Source organism: Diaporthe amygdali, assembly GCF_026229845.1.
Source record: "Diaporthe amygdali strain CAA958 chromosome Unknown NODE_5_length_1802954_cov_64_987939, whole genome shotgun sequence".
In the NCBI taxonomy this organism is placed as follows: Eukaryota; Fungi; Ascomycota; class Sordariomycetes; order Diaporthales; family Diaporthaceae; genus Diaporthe; species Diaporthe amygdali.
This window is the reverse complement of record NW_026517025.1, coordinates 555127-575530: the sequence shown is the minus strand read 5'-3', so window position 1 is coordinate 575530 and position 20404 is coordinate 555127. Positions and strand designations below refer to the sequence as shown.

At 52.3% G+C, this 20404-nt stretch overlaps 7 protein-coding genes across 7 annotated transcripts; 5 read left to right on the top strand and 2 right to left on the bottom strand.

Moving 5' to 3' along the window:
• Window positions 1–698: 698 nt before the first annotated feature.
• On the top strand, window positions 699–2158 carry J7T55_015323 (branched-chain-amino-acid aminotransferase 1; the record flags this gene model as incomplete). Its single annotated transcript, XM_053139549.1, has 4 exons — window positions 699–768; window positions 830–1593; window positions 1652–2006; window positions 2073–2158. The coding sequence occupies 4 exons, from the start codon at window positions 699–701 to the stop codon at window positions 2156–2158; spliced, it is 1275 nt and encodes a 424-aa protein (XP_052997051.1).
• A 2322-nt stretch (window positions 2159–4480) lies between these two features.
• Window positions 4481–7209, top strand: J7T55_015322 (potassium transporter; the record flags this gene model as incomplete). Its single annotated transcript, XM_053139548.1, has 3 exons — window positions 4481–5029; window positions 5096–5860; window positions 5926–7209. 3 exons carry the CDS (start codon window positions 4481–4483, stop codon window positions 7207–7209), a joined length of 2598 nt encoding a protein of 865 aa, XP_052997050.1.
• Window positions 7210–7805: 596 nt separating this feature from the next.
• Window positions 7806–8859, bottom strand: J7T55_015321 (15-hydroxyprostaglandin dehydrogenase; the record flags this gene model as incomplete). Its single annotated transcript, XM_053139547.1, has 3 exons — window positions 7806–8055; window positions 8125–8732; window positions 8806–8859. The coding sequence occupies 3 exons, from the start codon at window positions 8857–8859 to the stop codon at window positions 7806–7808; spliced, it is 912 nt and encodes a 303-aa protein (XP_052997049.1).
• A 718-nt stretch (window positions 8860–9577) lies between these two features.
• J7T55_015320 (uncharacterized protein) lies at window positions 9578–11028 on the bottom strand (the record flags this gene model as incomplete). The annotated part of the gene is made up of 5 exons (XM_053139546.1): window positions 9578–10085; window positions 10141–10523; window positions 10585–10655; window positions 10712–10768; window positions 10836–11028. The coding sequence occupies 5 exons, from the start codon at window positions 11026–11028 to the stop codon at window positions 9578–9580; spliced, it is 1212 nt and encodes a 403-aa protein (XP_052997048.1).
• A 1265-nt stretch (window positions 11029–12293) lies between these two features.
• Window positions 12294–15001, top strand: J7T55_015319 (uncharacterized protein; the record flags this gene model as incomplete). Its single annotated transcript, XM_053139545.1, has 6 exons — window positions 12294–13033; window positions 13117–13436; window positions 14173–14379; window positions 14448–14611; window positions 14809–14856; window positions 14918–15001. 6 exons carry the CDS (start codon window positions 12294–12296, stop codon window positions 14999–15001), a joined length of 1563 nt encoding a protein of 520 aa, XP_052997047.1.
• Window positions 15002–15418: 417 nt separating this feature from the next.
• Window positions 15419–16441, top strand: J7T55_015318 (fungal cellulose binding domain-containing protein; the record flags this gene model as incomplete). Its single annotated transcript, XM_053139543.1, has 3 exons — window positions 15419–15737; window positions 15800–16015; window positions 16077–16441. 3 exons carry the CDS (start codon window positions 15419–15421, stop codon window positions 16439–16441), a joined length of 900 nt encoding a protein of 299 aa, XP_052997046.1.
• A 1908-nt stretch (window positions 16442–18349) lies between these two features.
• Window positions 18350–19522, top strand: J7T55_015317 (kinase domain-containing protein; the record flags this gene model as incomplete). Its single annotated transcript, XM_053139542.1, has 4 exons — window positions 18350–18420; window positions 18552–18823; window positions 18887–19095; window positions 19154–19522. The coding sequence occupies 4 exons, from the start codon at window positions 18350–18352 to the stop codon at window positions 19520–19522; spliced, it is 921 nt and encodes a 306-aa protein (XP_052997045.1).
• Window positions 19523–20404: the final 882 nt, after the last annotated feature.

The following is a 20404-nucleotide window of genomic DNA, read 5'->3' as shown; positions in this document are numbered from 1 at the left end:
GGCTGGACGAAGAAGAGGAAAGGAACAGAAGGGCGGAAGGAAGAAGAGGAGGAAACGGAGGATAGAAGAAATTGAGGCCATCGCTGGCACCGTATCGAGACATGCTTGACCGTAAAGAGAAGTAGCCTCTATAAAAGAAAGAGCGACTTTTGGAAGGGATAACGTCACAGGTACCTAGGTATCCTTGAATCGAAGTACCCACCTGTCTACCCTTACCCCGGATTTTCTACCCTCACCTCCCCCCACCTCGCCCCACCCCAGACCTCATCCCCCCTGCACATTTTTGAGTTGTCCCTGACTCAAATGCGAATTGCCCTGTCGCTGATTGCGCGCAAAGGAACCAGGGGACCCCGCAGTCCGCAATCGGAGACTTCGGTCGTAAACTCTGGCCATTGGGGATTTTCCCACGAGAATAATTTCTAGACCCTCTTTAGTTTCCCCTCATGAGGTGCTATCGTCGTGGTTCCCATTAGCCCCATATTTGACACCGGTCTGCCCACTTCCAGTCTGGACCTGTCGTCACTGGACACAAGATTTATCTGAACAAGCTGGTCATCAATTGCTGACTTTCCCGTCCGAAATCCTGCTGTCCGTCAGCCTTCGAATAGCACGTGTGAGCTCTTGACTCACCTTCTTCGCCCTTGACCAGTCAACCACTTCGCGACCCCTCGACGACATTGCCCAGGACGACCCTCACGATGCCTTCATTCCCTCCTCCGCCCACCAATGTCCTCGATTGGGCCAACATTGGCTTTCGCATGCACGAAGGTTCGTCTGTCGCTCTCCCAGCAGCCCTACATTCAAGCTGACATTCTCTCCTGTGTTCCAGTCAACGGCCACATCGAGTCCCACTACTCCCACAAGACCGGAAAATGGTCGCCCCTTCAGTTCGTGACCGACCCTTACATCCGTATCCACGGCATGGCCCCGGCCCTCAACTACGGCCAACAAGCCTACGAGGGCCTCAAGGCCTTCCGCACACCCGGCGATTCCGCCATCCAGATATTCCGCCCCGACCGCAATGCGTCCCGTATGCAGCACAGCGCCGAGTTCGTGTCCATGCCCCCTGTCCCAGTCGACATGTTCATCGATGCCTGCCGCGCGGCTGTCGCTCTCAATGCAGAGTGGGTTCCACCGCACGACACGGGAGCCGCCATGTACGTGCGACCACAGCTCTACGGCTCCAGCGCACAGCTTGGCTTGAGTCCGCCTGAGGAGTATACCTTCGCTGTCTATGTGCTCCCAACAGGTGTGTACCACGGCGTGCACCCCGTGCGCTGTCTCATCTTGGACGACTTCGACCGTGCCGCGCCCAATGGTACCGGGAGCGCTAAGGTTGGCGGCAACTATGCGCCTGTGATGAGGTGGACGGACAAGGCGCGCAAGGAGGGTTTCGACATCACCTTGCACCTGGACAGCGCGACTCACTCCGAGGTAGACGAGTTCAGCACGAGCGGCTTCATCGGTGCGCTGGTCGAGGGAGATAGCGTCAAGATCATGGTGCCAGATTCCAACAACGCCATCAAGAGCGTGACCAGTGAGAGTATCCAAGGTCTTGCCCAGAGCTTCGGCTGGAAGGTTGAGCAGCGGCCGGTAAGTGACAATCAGCTTCTCGTTCACAAGTCGGACAGTAGATTGACAAGTTGAGCAGATCAAATACGCGGAACTTCCTAACTTTCAGGAAGTCATGGCTGCCGGAACAGCCGCCTCCTTGGTGCCCATTCGGTCTATCACCCGACGACTGGCTTCATCAGACCCCAAATCATGGGCCGCCACCGTCAAGTCCCACACTCGGCTGTCCCTCGACGCCTCCAAGGGCGAAGAGACCGTCACCTACATTCCCGACAGTCAGGAGGATGCGGGTCCTTTGTGTCTGAAGCTGCTCGCTCAACTCAAAGGTATCCAGGCTGGCAAGGTCGAAGACAAGCTCGGCTGGTGCACAAAGATCACAGATGCGGACCGCAAGAAGGCCCTCGGCCACGAGGTGGTGACGAACGGTGCAGCAGGTGAGGAACCAAGCGTCGGTCAAATGGACTAGAAATCCGAGCGCGTCACGAGAGGTCTTCACCCAGATTTTGACCCCCGGCGTATGGGCACGAAACCTGAGAGGAACAATATACTCTCCGACTGCGATGCCATGGTCAAGGAGAAAACCTAGGCCTGCCCCACATCAAAGTCGAGACATCGCAACCAATGTTCTTCCCTATCAAACTCTAGCGAGTAAGCCGTGAACCGGATCCAGTCACTTTCATTTCAACCAGGAACATGTCCTGGATACTAGAGCATGAGGAAGTCGGCAGACTGGTCGCGAAGGCATCTAGAAGGATAGAGAAAGGGCGACCGAGTCTATTTGATTGGCCATCTTGCGATCGAATGCTTGCACGTTTCGCCCTCGAATCAAGTCATATTGTTGATGGGGCTATGATCACTTTGTAGTACCCGTGAAGCTTGCCCCCGGTCCAGTGGCCGTGACAAAATCTGCTGGTTTGATCGCATCTTCCGCGTTAGGAAGGTCTGCGAAAGACGATTGAAACGAATTACATTGGGGAAACAAGCTCCTGGTCTAGGCAACCTGCGCGTCTGCTTCCGCCTCGCTTAGCTTCTGCGAGGGCGATCCTATCCTGCGCGACGGCTGCACATGTAGGTGGGATCGACTCAGACCGCACGCGCGATTCGCAAGGGTCCAACAGCTCACCCCAAGTTTTACTTGTCTCGCCTCGGCTCGTCCCTTTGCTGCAACCCAGTGGGACTCTGCACCTTGTCTGCAGCACCGCCAACCGTGCACTCCATCCCCGGAAATCGATTCAGCCACCCCCAACTCCTCCACGTGAAAGCCAACCAATCCTACGTTGGGCCAAGGAACACTGCAGGATGCTGACAAGTTTCAGAGTGTCTGCAGTATTGCGGCTTGGGTCAGCTCCATCGTTTCTTATCTGCCAAGATATATTGCCTGCGGGGGAGACGTCATCCCCAGTACTCTGTTTTGCTGGTGAGCGGCCAAGCCATCAAGCCCGCGTCCCGTGAGGAGGATCGAGGCAACCAAACCCGTCTTGGCCATAAATAAGCGACGCATGCTCGATTGGCTAGATCATCCTTATCTCGGGCCCTGCAGTGCCTCAACGTAGCACTCGCAGCTGCGATGCAGGGTGATGTGCGAAAAGGGTGTGTTGTATCACAGGATTCTGCCCATGGTAGCCAGCAACAAACAAGCAAACGTCGGGTGGTCATCCGATGAGGCTCCTCCATTTTTGGCACTTCCTATTCTCGGCTCTGATTAGCCCAGGGCGAAGCGTCGCATTCCGAGGTCGCATGGAGCGGCCGATGTGAACCTGAGCCCTACTCGAGGTGCTATTTGGGACGAGAGCTATCCATCGATCGGACTAGCCTAGGCACGAGCTAGGCGAACGTGTCTCAGAACAGTGAAAGAAAAAGAAAAGCCTTTCCAAGCTTCCGGGGCTTAGGCTCTAGCTGCTAGGCAAAATGTCTTGGACCCTGCCAGGAACTCGGTCGTAGTGTGTGCGGCCTGTTCAGTCGACCACGGTTAAGCTTTTTACGCAGGCTCAAATCGTTCTTCGTCGCGTCTAGTCTGCCAGGGGTCAGGGGTCTTTCTGCTGCTGCAGGTTCTTGGAGGAAGTTCGGCCCAAATGATCCCCAAAACCCCTCGCGCTTCTATATTGAGGGAGGTCGCCGCAGAATGGGCCGGTATTAAGCGTGTTGGAGAAAGGGTAAGGGCCTCTGACTTTAGCAGTGCTACAACCGGGGGAGGGGAGAAATTTCCTATCGGCTCACCGCCGGGAACTCGTCAAACACGTCTAGACTATGGAGGCTAATCTAATCTCGATGCGGTATTGCGTCCTAGGCCTCCCAAGTTCACATGCACATGCCGTGCCAGGCGCCACTGGCTGCAGTGAATGCCAGAGCCGTGGCAGCGGTCCCGAGTCAAGCAAGTCGGCCGTTAGCAAGATCTCGCGGTCTTGTTTCCACGGCCCGATATCACACTACCTGCACTGCGTGGTCAGCGTCAGAGATGAGTGCACAATGCAATGCGCAAGCTGCTCCCCACGCTTGCCCATCACACCCAAATTCAGCACCAACGCCGTCCTGTCTTCCCCTGGATCGATCCTTGCTCAGCCACCTCAGCACTTTTATGGAAGCGGAATGGCAGCGGGTTGCGATCAAACGAGTCGCGCGCTCTCTCTCACAATCATAGTCCGGATGTCCCAAATATCCCTCATGGCCCCACCCGGCTTTCTGTGATGCTTTGAGTTCCCCTAGATAATAGACCACTGCACACACGCACAAATTCATTTTCTTTTCCCTTCTAGAGTACCTTACTGTCTGTATTGTGAATCTGTCCAAACTTTTGTCAAGTTATCGACTTCTCCCTTCACTTGGGTAGCTGGCGCTTCTGTGCCAAGCATTTCAGCCCTCTTGTTGTTCCAGTCCCACTCGTCACTTACACGCGAATAACAAAAGGAAAATGGCTGCGTCTCCGCCAATTTCTCCCCTGGCCTCCGGGCCAACCATCAAGATCGCAGAGGGCGCCCATCCAAACCAGCTGCAGCGCTCCGACTCTGAGCAGCGGTTCCGGCCCCTGCAGCCCACGGACACCACCGGGCTCGCGGGTGGCATCTACAACACTCGAGAGCTCTCGCGCGTCGCCACCCACAGGAGCTCGCGCAGGATCTCCTTCGACCGCCACTCCGAGGCCGTCGACGTCGAGGAGGGCGACAACTGGCGGGACAGCGAGCAGCCCAAGGTCAAGCAGGTCTACCGCGGCAAGACACTCCTCTGGCTTGCGTACCAGTCCGTCGGCGCCATCTATGGTGACATCGGAACCAGTCCTCTCTATGTGTTCTCGTCGACGTTCACGGCAGCTCCGAACTATGACTCTGTTGTGCAGGTCTTGTCGCTCATTATCTGGTCGCTTACTATTATGGTGACGTTCAAATATATTTTCATCGTACTGAGAGCCGATAATGAGGGCGAGGGTGGCACCTTTAGCTGCTACTCGCTTCTGACCCGATTTGTAAGTTCATAGCAAAAAGTCCTAAATTCTTTTTGAAAGCCTTTCTAACTGATGTATCTATGACAGGCCAACATCACAGCTCGTGACCCGAGGGAAGAGCCATTGGTGCACATGGAAAGACACCAGACCGGAAACCTGCGGCCAGGAAACCTCGGCGTGCGCTCCCTCCTGGAAAGGAGCAGATTCTTCCGCGGCCTGCTCAAGACAATCGGCGTCCTGGCCGTGTCCATGGTCCTCTCCGACGGCGTCCTGACACCAGCACAGTCCGTCCTCGGCGCAGTCCAGGGTCTCAACGTTGTCAGCCCAAACATCACAAGCTCCACGGTCGTGGGGACGTCGTGCGGCATCATCATAGTCCTATTCTTGATCCAGCCCCTGGGCCTGTCGCGCCTCGCGTCGGCCTTCGCGCCGATCGTCATCGTTTGGCTGGCCTTCAACGCCGGGTTCGGCATCTACAATCTCGTCAATTTCGACCACAGTGTCCTCAAGGCCTTCAACCCGGCCCACGCGATCCAATTCTTCATCCAGAACAAGACTGAGGGCTGGAAGATGCTCGGCGGCGTCCTGCTAGCCTTTACCGGTGTCGAGGCCCTCTTCGCTGACCTGGGCGCATTCTCCATGCGCGCCATTCAGTTGAGCTGGCTGTGCTGGACGTACCCGTGCCTCTTGCTGGCGTATATCGGCCAGGCGGCGTATATCAGTGTCCACCCTGATGCGTACTCGAACCCGTTTTACAACTCGGTTCCGCCCGGGATGTTGTATCCGTCGCTGGTCGTGGCTGTCCTGGCGGCTATTGTGGCCTCCCAGGCTATCATCACTGCTACATTCCAGGTATGTATTAATCGCTCACCCCGCGCCTTTCTTTCAAGCTCTATGCTGACGTTTGTCTCATCCAGCTTATCGCCCAAATCATGAAACTGTCGTACTGCCCGCAAGTGAAGGTTGTGCACACCTCCAAGACTTTCCAAGGGCAGCTCTACGTCCCATTGCTGAACTGGCTGCTCATGTGCGGCACTATCCTTGTCACTGCTGTGTACTCTAACACGACACGTCTCGGCAACGCATACGGTGTTTGCGTCATGTTCGTCACGTTCTTCGACACGTGTATGGTCACCCTCGTGGCGCTGATCGTGTGGCGCATCCGGCCGTACCTTGTCGTTCTGCCGTGGCTGGTCTTCGCCTCGGTGGATGGCCTGTACCTGTCCTCTGCCCTTAACAAGGTGCCAGATGGAGCTTGGTTCACCCTTACCATCTCAGCAATCATGACCGGCCTGTTTATGCTGTGGAGATTCGGAAAGGAGTCGCAGTGGAAGGCAGAGGCGGAGGACCGCTTCCGCCTCAACCACCTGGTCACCAAGGACGACGAGGGCAAGCTGAAGCTCACGCAGCGGTGGGGCGGCGACCAGCTGTCGCAGATCCGCGGGCTGGGCATCTTCTTCGACAAGACGGGCGTGATGACGCCCGCCGTCTTTACCCAGTTCGCAAGCAAGTTCAACGCGGTAATGGACGTGACCGTCTTCTGGCACCTACACCCCGTCGAGGCGCCGACGGTACCCGACAACGAGCGCTACTCCGTCTCCAAGTTCACCACCATCCCGGGCTGCTACCGGCTCGTGGTCAAGCACGGCTTCATGGACGAGGTCATGTCGCCGGATCTCGCGGCCCTCATCTACGAGAAGGTGCGCTCCTTCGTGATCCGCCAGGCCACGCGCAACGAGGAGATCCGCCACGAGGACCCCTCGCTCTCGGGCGACGGCGGCTCCCAGGCCACGCAGCGCAGCGGCATCGAGAACGTCGAGGGCGTCCCCATGTCCGAGGCCGCCACCATCGACGTCGCCAGCGCGAACGCCACCGGCGCCGAGATCACCGCCGCGCCGTCGAATAATGGCTCAAGCGGTGGCAATGGCCCCCGCGAGAGGCACATCTCCGAGAAGCTGCCCATCGAGCTGCGCGATGAGGCTGTTGCGGCCGAGCTGGCGCGCCTGGACCGTGCGTATGCGGCTAAGATCATGTATGTTGTTGGCAAGGGCCAGATGCGCATCCGGACCGGGACGCCTATCTTTAGGAAGGTTGTGCTGGGGACGTTCCTCTGGATTAGGGACAACACGAGGGCTAAGATTGCGAATCTGCGCCTGGCTATGGATCGTGTTGTGGAGGTTGGGTTCGTTAAGGAGATTTGAACACGCGGAAATCATCATTAGGGGAGGCTTTTCTGATCATGCACGTATGAGCGGGCGTTTGGGTGATGGGTTTGGCAGGGTGCTTTGATACCCATCCATGACTTCAGCCAGGAGTTTTGTATCTGTGATGTATATAGATTGCATGAGTCTAAGAATTAAATTGACCATCCAAATCACTTGTTTTGGTGCAATAATAAGTTCGAAGAGCTTAGCCGACCCCGTTGCGCAATTTGATTCATCTGTTTTGCGGAATGTTGGCGCTGCAGAAGAATTTGTTGAAGTTCTCATCAATTCCACTGAAGTTCGCACTCTGCTGACTCGTATAGTGTTCCGACAAACTTACTTGTGAATCTGGAGCGCTGGATTTGTAGGCACGCCTGAATGAGGAAGTAATCAAGGCTGGCTTGTGATGAGAGGATTAAGCTCTGTGAGCTTGGATTCATAGACAAACCTAAATGATCTACGCCCAAATCACGTATCCCAATTGAGAGAGCACGAGCTTGGAGAGTTTTCATGCCAATTTCATTCAGCGAATCGCGACTATTGTAGATCCGTCGACCTAGTAGGGAGAACATTTCTTTCTATACCGACGTCCCTCACTCGGCAGGCTTCCTCAACGGCTCCTTTATAGCGGTCGGCAACCCACTTCTAGCCCCGTGAATCAGCTCGAACCAAGGCTCGTAGACCCTTTCAGATCTTGCAATCACGTTGCCGCTCTTGTGCGGTGGGATATCATGGTAGTAGTGAGACTTGTATGCTGTCTCGATCGTCTGCCCTGTCTTTTCATTCGCAACATCATCCAAGAAAACATCGTACGCCTTCATGAGACATTCCTTGTCGGTCAGACTAGTGACGGTCAGCATACACTCTAATCATGTAAATATTACTTGGCAATCTCCGGGCAGGGAAACCTACTGCTCCTCCAGAAACGCTTCCTGGAAGCCTGGCATAATGTCTGTATCGTAGCCGTTGGGCAGAATGTTATTGATCGTGATGCCTTCTTGTGCCAACATCGGCGCCATCACTCGCGCCCACTGCAGTGCTGCCGCCTTCACAGCGCTGTACTCAGGGATAATTGGCACTGGGTAGATGGCCGCTATGCTGCCGGTGATCATGATCTTGCCTCCTCTGGCGTGAGGGGGATTGTGCCGCATGTAGTGAACAGCCAGCTCTGTCCCGTAGACGACGCCCTTGAAGTCGATGTCTGTGAGTTTGAGTTCCGGCTCCGGCGGGACGTCCTCGATTGGGGCGTCCTTGCGGCTGAGGTTGTAACGGGAGGTCTGGTCGACGATGCCGGCATTGGCTATGAAGACGTCTAGGCGTTTCCATTTGTCCCAGGTTGTCTTCAAGAGGTTTGCCTGGGAGGCGTGCGACGCGACGTCGCATTGAACGAATATGACTGTTTCTCCAGTCGGATCTAGCTCATTTGCAACGGCTTGGCCTAGCTCTGAGCGTCTTCCTGACACGACGATATTGTACCCTTTGGGATGAAGGCGCTCTGCCAGCTCTTTCCCAATGCCAGACTATTATGATAGTGATCAGAAGCAGAAAGTGACGAAGTCTTTTGTGTGAGGAAGCTTGATCAGCGAGACTCACTGTCGATCCTGTGATGACCACAACCTTTCGCTCAGCTGGTGCTGTAGAACCCATTGTCGTATAATACCTTTACAGGCTTTTCAATCAGTAAGGATTCAAAGTAACTGAACCACTGCTAAGTGCAATGAAGAAAGTTGGAAATACAGCCCCCAACTGGTCAAAGGCCGGCCTTTAAATACAATTTTCTCACCTCCAAAGTCGGCACAACTGGGATACTATAGACAGTGATGATACATATTAATGATGCTCATGCTCTACAGTACCATTTGTCAGCCAGTCGATCACTACACATGAGGATGATCCGCCCCCTCATTGTGAGCAGAGTCAACATGGAACATCACTTGGCTTTCAAATTGTCAAGAGCTGCGACGCTTCTTGACATCATCTCACCATACTGGTATTGGTCACTGAGTATTGGGGGATGGATGAAGTTACCGTCGAGGTAGTATTTGCCTGCAGGTAAGAATCAATCTCCCAATCGTCTATCATCCTTTGGGTGATGCTTTGCGATCTGCTGCTTGGTGCTGACGCCTGGTGTTTCGCAGAGCGTGAGACGGGACAGCGACCAATCTGATTGGCATCTTCGACTTAGGTCCCCTCACCAGGATACTACTTCAACCACAATTAATGCAGAAGCCCGCAGCGGCACAAATGGGCACATTGCTATTATTGAGCATAGACAACCCGAGTCTGACTGCATATGGCTCGGGCCCTATATTGCTCTGCTAGGGATATATATGTTGTGTGAGTCTCGGCGCCCGTATGATTACCATCAGTGCGCCGCTGCAAAATCAGCGACGATTACTTCCCCACGCCTGTCAGACTTTGGCATGTTCTCCGTACGACCACTCTGTGCATGAGGGTCTCTGGAGGGAGACCCGTTGAAGATAGGTTTCTCCAAGGTGCTGTTAATGTCGTCACCGTCCTTGGCGACCACTCCTAACTCTTCGTCTGCTGAGCCGTATTTCGAAGTGATTCTGTCGCTGGCCTGCTGTTCGTAGACTTGATGTCCCTTTTGGCCTCTGTATCGATCCGAAACGTGCTGCAACTTGACGCCTGAATGATTGTGTGCGCTGCCCTGGAATCCGCACGCCGTCTTCGCCATCAGACGTTTGTAGAGCGGCTTGATGGGTGGAATGGAAGCGGCGATGATTCCGACGCCGATTTCAACGAAGGCCCAGAGCAGTTCCGGTACTAGCTTCCAGGTGAAGTCGATATCTGCAGGACCGCCGTCGAAGTTTCTCAAGGTCACGGTCCTGCCGATGGCAGCCACACATACACTGCGATTTGTCAGCGGGGAAAAGGAGCAAGGTGGCAAGAAATGGGAGTACTTACAGTCCACCGCCGGCGGCGAACAGAAGCAGACACTGAATCTTGTTCTTCTTTGGTATTTGAAGCGGCAGGATGACGTGGATTGGCAGCAGCACGACTGCAATGTCGATCGTGATGTTGAAGATGCTGAGAACCAGCAGAGGTGCGACCGAGGGGCTCATGCATTGGTGAGAGGCCAACGACAGATCCCACTGGGCTTCTATCGGATGACATTCCAGAGTCAAGACGCGGATGAATGCTACTGTGAAGACGGTCACAATTCCCATCAAGGCGAACACGGCGGCTTGGAATTTCTTCTTTGGCGTGATGATAAGATAAAGGGCGAGAACTGAGAGTTTGTTGAATGAGATCATCAGGCAGCCAATAATTTGCACGAAGAAGGTGAGCTGCAAACACGAAAGTTAGGGATGTCCGTTAGCAGTTAGATTCTCTGCGATTGTTTCATACCTTGAGGATGCTAGGAGAATAGTCCACCAAAAGCACGTCCCACATGTGATGTCCTACTCCGAACTTCGTGACTGGCAAATCGTAAGCTGGACATGCAAGCGACATAAAGCATTTTCAAGTGACGTACGTTGGATGCAGAGAACAAAGAAACCAATCATGAAGCCCAAAGAAATTATCATGAGATCTGTTTTTTATAAGTCAGCGGGAGTGCAAATTGAGGCTTGGGTTCTATGCATGAGATGCAAACTGACAGTCATCAGCTTTCAGTCCGCGGACGACAAAGGCCCTGGCGTAGATACGCAGGCACACCACGACAAATGCCAGGATGGTCGAAAAGGCACCGAATCCGACGGCGATGCCAGATATGCTTGGAGGATCTTCGACATGCTGAGTTTCGCCAGGAGGAGGGTCTGCAGCCCAAGGAGGACTGGGTGCTGATCGCATGGTAAGGAAGTGAGGCTGTTCTGGGGTTGGCGATGTGACGCAGCTGCGCGTATGTTGAAAGGAGAAGATTATTGCTGTAGATGGTGACGTTGGAGAGCAAGTGGGCTGAAGACGGCTAAGGGAGACGAAAAGTAAAAGGGATTTGAAGGCTTTTCAAGAACACAAACGCCATTTGAGTCAACTGAATGTGTGGTGGTCACGCCCCGGGAGGTTCGCAGTGAATCTCGTGACTCAATTTTATCCAAACGATATCCATCTTCTCCTCAAAATGAATGGCTCCAAAGTTGAGTGTCGATTCACATTAACAACGTTTGTCAAAAGTTAAGCAGCATTTTCAGATTTTTCAGCGTTTGGCAAACCTCGAAATGGTAATTATAAGCAATGTCAGTGTGCTCAAAAGCACTTCAAACATATCAAAGAAATCGATACTCTACGAGGAACCTCAGAAAGGCGATGGATGATCTATCGGGTAAGGTGAACCTTTATTTCTCTCCCATGGATGGTTACGAGACCAGCTACGACGAGAATCTGTGTTTCCAAGGTTCTGGACCAATTTCGTCCCATCACCGCCCAACAAACGTCTGTGGACAAGGTCACCCGCCTCTTGCCCCACTCTACTTTGTCCAACTTGCACAGATACCTAGGTTTCTGAGTGAAATTTCCATGAATTGCTGGTTCTGCCCTGTGTAACTCGCCCAAGGGAACACAGGCAGACCAGTGCTTTTGGGTCTATAATACCAACTTCCACTAAGCCGACCTTCAAGAGTCATAATCCGACCGGTCATCCGCCTCCCCATTAAGCGGCAGCGCAATAATCTCCTAGACAGACCTTGCAAGCTGCAAGAAAGTCCTGTTTTACTTCAGGGTAATTTATATTGGAATTCACTTCACTAAGATAATCTGCTGTAGGATATTTTGCTCAAGGAATACCTTCTGTGGTAAAAGCTCCTCGATGTTAGATCTCTCCACAATCCGTTCTCCACAGACCTCTTCTAGGAGACATCTTTATAGTATAGTTATGCTTGAGATTAAGTCAGTACTTAATTCTGGCATAACTCACGGAAGGAATTAGCGTGGGCGCTAAGACCAAGCAAACCACGGTGGAAGCATAACTCCATCATCAGCCTATAATTGATCATGTAACCCGAACCAACAACGCCTGCTTGACATAAACAACTGACCGCGCCGCTTTCCTTTGCAAACACAGACGGACCTTTTCCACGTGTTACTCCGTTCCAACCCTTTACCATGAGCTTCAATTCAAGATGACCACCGACGAGAGCCAAGCCTACGAGCACCCGCTAGCAAGGGAGCACCTTTCAGCTCTCAAGGCCCTCCAGGCCGAGGGCCAGACCGTGGGCGCCCGGGGTCACCACATGCAGATGACAGGCTTGTTCCACTGGGGCTTTGTCATCTACCGTTGCGACTACTCGGACGACGCCCTCTTCGACAGGTTCATCGCCTACCTCCGGGAGCAGGCCGAGAGCTACCACCGGGATAGCCAGCAGGACCGCACCACGGGCCTGTACCTCCGGTGGACCATTGTGCAGGAGCGCAAGGCCCTCGACGGGGCGACCAAGGACGAGGTGCGGCGGCGCTTCGTCGAATGGCGCGACGGCCTGTCGGTCGAGCGCGACGGGCCCGGCGCCGATCACCGCATCACGCCTTACCTGCCCCGCTTCGAGTACTGCGTGCACGTCGGTAGGGACAGTCTCGACAGCCTCAGGGCGCAAGAGGAGGTCCTGAGGGCCGGACAGAAGAAGGACGCGGCGCCCCCGGTGCTCTTTGCCATTGTGCGGGCCAAGCAGAGGCCGGCTGGGTTGCCGGAGGGCTATGATCCTGACGAGGACGAGCAGGAGGAGGACGAGTATTACGAGGATCCTGCGAACGCGCCGCGTGCGATCGAGGGCTGCACAGATCAGGACGTGGGGTGGATGTATGTCCCCGCGGACCACTGGGTCACTCTTTATGAGGAGCTGCATAATGACCAGGCGTGGTATTACCTGTACGCGCGACCTCCAGGAATCATCAAGTTTTGAAAATGGTGCGCGGCGATTGCTGCATAAAAAGACTGTGGCTATTGTATAGGGCGGGCGGGGCTCGCTTACAGCAGCACGAGTACCTCAACGCTTTGCTGAAGGAATGTCTACGTCTCTACTTTCCGGCGCCAGACATACTCTTCCGAGCAACGACAGACGAGAGCGCCGTCATCGCTGGGAATGTGGTACCGCCGCGGACTAGCTTGACAATGAACTTGTGGGTCGCCAATCGCTCTGTCATAAAACTTCACAAACCTATCGAATTCGTTCCTGTGCGCTGGATGAAGAACGCGCCCGCTGAGTTTCATAAGGCTGACAAAAGCATCCTCAAGTCATTCAGTATTGGGCCTAGGGATGTCTCAGCAAGAAGTAGGTTGTATTCTTTTGCTTTCCAGAATCATTTTGGAGATTTAATGACGATTTCTAGCCTGGCTTGGACGGAAATGCGCATACTCATGCGGTATATTCTGTGGGATTTTGATCTAGTGAGCCTGAAGTCAGATAGTCAGAACTAGATCGAGCGATAGAAGATTGATGCCCTGTGGGAGAAGCCGCAGTTGGATATTAGAATTTCGGCACGTGAGCATAAAGCTGAGTAGAGGATCCCTAGTTCAGGCAAAGGGAGTAAATGAAGGTTCCAAGTTGTCAGTCTATCTGGTCTTGGTGAGATTGCGAACGAGTCTGTGGACACATACAGACGCGAGATGAAGAATGTCAAAAGCATCTATGCTGTTGCTGAAGAGTGGTCAATAAGCCAGGGGAAATGTCATTGCAGCAACGTAGTGGCAAGCTCCCAGGATGCAGACTTCATGATGGGATTTTAAGTCCGAAGAAGACCAGAATTACTGGCCTTACAGAGTAGAACGCCCATTTGCCTTACCGTGGTCCTCCTGAATTAATCAAGGTGGAGCCAATGCAAGGTCAATTCGGCTTCGGCCCGAGTACGATGTTTTACCCTAGCACCCGGTACCCTGTCGTCCCGCATATTGACAGCAAGTCGCGATTGACATAAAGTGGATCTACGCTAACCTAGGACACCACCGGTGAGTGTATATAGCCTGCTCTATGGACATGCATTCGATATGACAAGGCCTTCTCCCCTCAGAATATGAGGAGGTTTCGTTACCGCTGGTTCTGCCTATCCTTCTTCACATGTCATCTAAGATGTCGAAGACGCAGGCAAAGGCTGCGGTTCCATTAATCCATCACCTGAATGCCTCTACAGATTCCATTGATATCGTTTGGGAAGCTCCGGCCCCGTACGAGTTGTATTCTCCCAGCCCTATTTTGGCTCTTTCTGCTCTTCTCAGCGGTAAGAAGGCTAGTTGAATATTGGCTTTAAGTGCCTCTTTGACACCTGAATAGCACAAGGAGGCATAGGCATTGGATTCGCTTCTTCATTGCTTGATGAGCTTAACCGTGTCTTGCCCACAGATACATCTCGACCCCACAGCACACACGTACGCGACACCTTCGAAATCTTTGTCAAGTCCACTAGATTAGGGCTCTACCCAATCGGAGGAGATCCAGAGGACTTGATATCGGTGATTTATCTTTTGTCACCTACGGACTCGTATTTGAATCGTCTTGCGTCATCAAATTTTCAGTGAATGGAGAAGAAATCTTGACTTGTCCCTTCTATGGAGACTTCACATGGTAAAGGACGCAAATGCAAGATGATTCACAGAATATTTTGAGCCTGTTGGAAGTCTTGCGCCGAATCTAACCAGTGTGACAACAGCCTTTTGTCGTGGATGCCATCATCGCGAGTCCTCCTAGCTTCGCACATGTCCGTTGCGCTCAGTCTCTAGTTGTGGCACTACACACAATGTTCACCATATCCTGGACAGCAAAACGAGCATTTCCACATCAGCTTGCCTAAGTCGTCCCGCATTGCCCCTCTAAGCTACGTGCTATTGGTGGAGATCCTCTAGACCCGGCCACCCTGATTGATCACGAGTTTTTTTGTGAACGCGTTGCATATTAATCACCTTGAGGGCCTGCCAAGATTCCGTTAGACGCTTGAGGCTGAAAACGACGCTAACTGAGAGGATTAGGCTCGGCGGCATCAGCACCGGAACATTTCACTTGAAACATTTTCTCCTAGCACCGTAATATTGCAGTGGATAATGACCTCCTATTTGGACGCCGGGCTTCTAGGCCGCTGTACCTCATCGCGTCAATTTTGGGTCTATAAATGAAGTCAACCTCTCGTCCGACCAGTATACGATACCACACACTCATCTAAGCAACGCGTTCGCTCCTTACTCTTTCCACTTCTATTCTTACTGTCTCTCGTTCATTACACCTGTGACATTCGTTTCATTCCATAAGACTGGCCAACCGTCACCATGAGACTTTCTCCCGCTGTCGTTGCCCTTGCCCAGGTGGCATCGGCCCACTACTTCTTCGATTCCGTCGTCCAAAATGGTGTTGCAGGGACTTCCTTCCAGTACATCCGAGACTTCACTCGTGCTACCAAGTACAACCCTATCAAATTCTCAGAAAACCCCGCCGCCGACATTCGTGATGGCTCTTACATCGACGGCCCTGACAGCAGATGCAATCAGGGAGCCTTCACCAACGCCGCCAAGACAGACGTCCTTGAGGTCTCCGCGGGGAGCGATGTGACTGTGCAGCTTGGTGTCGGCGCCACCATGCAACATCCGGGTGAGTGCCCCACAGCGATTTCGCATTTGCCCACGTTACGTTGACTGACCATATGCTTATAGGACCCGCCTTGTACTACATGTCCAAAGCCCCTGGTGGCGATGTCAAGACCTACGATGGCTCCGGCGACTGGTTCAAGATTGGCGAGACGGGCGTTTGCAACGAAGGTGGCGACTTCACCAAAGACGCATGGTGCACCTGGGACAAGAATTCCCTTACCGCCACGATTCCCAGCGACACTCCCTCGGGCGAGTACCTCCTGCGCTTTGAGCATATTGGTAAGCCAATTTGGATGAACTTGCCCCATATAGTGTGTAAATTTTGTCTAACACCCCGCAGGAATACACAAGTCTTTTATGAACGAGCCTGAGCACTTCGTGTCTTGTGTTCAGGTCAAGGTTACTGGGGGCGGCAGCGGCACTCCTGGCCCGTTGGTGCAGTTTCCGGGTGCATATAAGTACACCGACCCCTACGTGAGCTTCAGCATCTACAATGGCTTCAAAGCCCTCACCATGCCTGGCCCTTCTGCGTGGACCGGCGGATCGAGCAGTGCCAATAGCGTATCGAGCGATGCCAACAGTACTGTGGCTGAGGTCTCGAAGGCTAAGAATCAAGCGCAAACGACCTTGTCAACCATTACTCGTTCTGCCCCCGCCGGCGCAAAGCCTACTGCCCCATGCGCTTCCAAGAAGGCTGGCTACTGATGTGTCAGCGAACATCACCTCGAGATAGGCTTCGTCTGAAGAGCTACCTGCGCTAGGAGGAATCGTCGGCTTCACCAATCCTTGCGAGCGCACATCGTCTTGTGCTCTAGCTCGAAGCCATTGAGAGGAGTTTGTGCGTTTGACTTTTGCAACGGTGGTCTTCGGAGGCATGGGACCTTCGGAATCTTTTATTCATTCATCTGTATTATTTTATAGACTTTTTACCTTCCACAATTGACATACTTGGCATTGTTCCACTCATTTTGTGAGATTCTGTCATGGACACCGACCGATCATGGACAGATTCTCGTAGGGTTCTCCTGGTTCGAACTTTTGTCTTGATCAGTGGCTATCTACGAGCGCGCTGGTTCCAAGAGACCACCATCCTCCTCCCTTTCCAATGCAATCATAGGGGTTGATTTTCCTTCCGGACTAGTCTGAGCCCCGTACAGCGTCGATGATCATGTTGAGTACATTCTCTAGAGATCTGTATGGCTGTTGAGCTTCCATTGCTTGTCAAACTTTATCTCAGTGTCGAAAATATCCTTGCAGGCTACATAGGTAAACATATGAGCGTCTTCTTTTACAAAGAAACTGAGAACTTATTCTTCCCTATCATGATACTAAGGCTTGATTAAATTAATGTCTCATCAATAATGGTCAAGCTTTATTTTGGTAGCGTATTGAACGTTGCCTTTCAGCGCCTGCAATCTTTGTGATATATCTGTTTTACGAGACGATCATTCCTCTTTCCCTCGACCTCAAGACATCCCGATCCGTGTCTCATCAAGGAAGCAGCTTGGCAGAAGATCACTAGTGTTCATTTGCACATCCATTGGCTCTCCTCATGAATGTGGTAACCCTCTAGAAAATGAGTGGACCCCCATTCATCCTGAGGCATCCGAGTGCCATACGATCGGAAATAGTCATCTAGTTCCTCTTCCAGCTCTATCATAAGTCAGATATAGACAAAGCCTTGAATTACATCCCCCGTTATAACGCATGTGTAGGGAAATCTTCATACCTTGGAGTGTTTTAGCCACTCGTGGCAGGAGATGAAACGTTTCCAGTCTCTCATGGACAAGAAAAAAGTGAGGAGACAGTGGAGTGCCTGCGGCATCAAAGATCGAGAGAGTGTCAACAGCTTATTCCCCTCCTCAGACAAGAAAATGTCGTTACTACAGCAAACAGTTTCGTACCTCTGGGGACAGTGAATATCCACGGTTCTGCTACCTCCCAGCCCTGCTCCCTGCATTCCTCTGCCCATTCGCCCCAGTTTGTCCAGATTTGCTGCCTCAATAACGTATTCGGCGACATCGAGACACCGTTTCACCAAGACGTCAAAGCTGGATCGACGAATCCGTCGTCTCCAACTTCGACACGGTCTCCTTGAATACGATCTGGGTCATCATCGTGTGTGTACTTCTTACCATCGTACAAGGATAGCCTTGGCCCCCCGGAATAGTAGTGGTGAAGAGTGCAGGGGAAGCAATCAACGTATATATTCTTAGCTCGAAATGCGGTAGCAAACGCCGGCACGTCTGAGTAAAACCTGCCCGCCGTTTTGTAGAAAGGTCGTAGCCGCGTGGTGGTGAATGATTGTAACCGGAGTAGAAATGGCTGTGGCCATCTCGAACCTCGAGGTAGGAACTGCGACAAGTGCATAATATTATGGAGGACTAAAGGCTTGTTGAAGAAATAGCATAATTTTTTTTTTTGGGGGGGGGGGGGGGAGGAAACGTTGCGCGCACGAGACAGAAGCTCGGAAATAGGCAGAAGCATGCAGGCGGTGTTGGTTCCGGTGGAACAACTCCGATTGGATAGTCATATTTGTTCTGAGGCAGCACCTCGTTTCTGACTTGCGAGTGGGCATGTAAAGCTGCCCTCGATGTCTGGTCCACTTCAAAGATGTATGGCGAATTCATGAACTTGATCAAACCATTTTGGCAATCCAGCATCGATGGCTACTGTTTTACTCGGTGCGACTGGGCGCCGCTACATCTTCAAGGAATTGATCCAAGAGAGACCGCACCTTGGCCGTGTGTGGCTGGCAACGTCTGCGCAGTGCTTCCATCTACATTCCGTGACCATTGAACTAATGGCGATTTAGATCCGGGCAAGACAAATTCATTTTGAAAGACATCCCAAAATACATCTTCTCAAACTTCGATGAAATCATACGACCCAGACTTCGCGAACATGCACACCTCCGGTTGCCTTCGGATAGCATCCCTGACAAATCCATCTTTGTGTATGAGTATCTGACGGACGACTTTCTGAGTCTTGTCAAGAAACAAATTCCAATGGAATCCCGAAAGCAGATCCTTAAGGCAAGTCTGCTGGGAATTGCTGAGCTGCATGATCGCGACATTGTTCATCTAGGTAACGAGAGCGATTATATCCGTGTCTCCAATACGGCAGAGTCATAGTACTGACTGTCTCTAGATATCAAACCTGATAACATCATGGTCAACCTTGGCCAAGGTTCTGTTATCGAACAAGTTCAGATCATTGACCTAGAGAATGCGGCATACCTTCCCAATGGTCGCTGCATCAAAGGCATGCTGGCTGGTAACGACAATTGGCGCAGCCCAGAAGCACATTTCAAGGGTGAGCTGAATAAACCATCCGACATATTTTCATTCGGAGCCGTGGTAAGTGTCCAATCTTTGCGTCAAATGACACGCCTGCTTACAAGCTCGCAACACAAAGTGCATATATGCTATGCTCGGCCGTGTCATTTTCGGGCCCGATGATGACTTCCGGAAACACGAATCGCAGGGCGCACTGCCTGCATTTATCCGCCTGCAGCGCCAGGTCTCATACTTTGGAGACAAGGATGGGCTTAACGGACTCATGAAACACGTTGGGGATGAAGAGATCAACTGCCAGATACTGGGAATGCTTTGGGAAGAGCGGACGGAGGAACACATACCCTATGAACCCTTTTCGACTTGGCCCGAAGTCGAAGACGTCTCGTTCAAGGACCTCGTTCAGCGGATGTTGAATCTCGATCCTACTAAGAGGATCACGGCTCGTCAGGCATTAGGGCATCCGTGGTTCGCAGGTTTTGATCTGTGATTAGCTCCGAGAATTCGTAATGTGCAGCGATCTATCTATTTTACTAAAATCCTGAAGAGGCATCCAGGCAGAAATTACGATGGAGGCGGCCCGAGGACACAACAAGTACAGACCTAGACTAAGGTAGTATAATTCAACTCAGAATTTCAAGAGCCCATTACTACTTCCCAAAGCATGGTTTGGCGGCATTTAGGAGCTCCATTTTCGGTCCGTCGTGGATAGAGTAGTCGTCTGAGTCTTCCAAGACCCTCACATACAGAAATATGGAGTAGTAGTGTTTTTGAACATACAGGTTCACTCCTGATGGATATGTAGCCGAGGGTAAATATGAAGAAATTCGCGGGAAAGCTGTCAAAATCTCCGGTGGCAAGTCAAACTGGCGTGATCTGGGCTTGTAGTCTTCGGCGTACTCACACGGGATACAGGCTATAGGATGTTGGTGGGATGTCTGTATACATTCTCGCTATCCTCCAGATAGGTAGGACATCCATCTGCACTTGGGAGTGGTACATAGAAGAGTATGGAAGATTGTGTTTCATTCATTTAAGGGAAAGCTGTCATTACAATTAAGCCAGGTGGCATATGTATGTACCCTTGTTAGCAGTTTGTTTGTAAATCTGCCTTACGGATGATATAGGCACTCTTGTGTAGGGCTTCCTCATTCGAGTCTGCCTTATAGATCACAGCCTGTCCATACCTCTAGGGCGGTCACAGTTTTGGACCATTAGGATGACTTGAAGCCTCTTGCAAGCTTGCAGTAGTGTATGCTGTACGACCCGTGCTCAGCTCGAGAAGCAGGCCAAGTCACCCCGCATTCTCATGGCCATCTATTCGCCAGCCTTGACTTCGGCATTTCTCTCGTGGCTGCGCCCTCCCATGTCT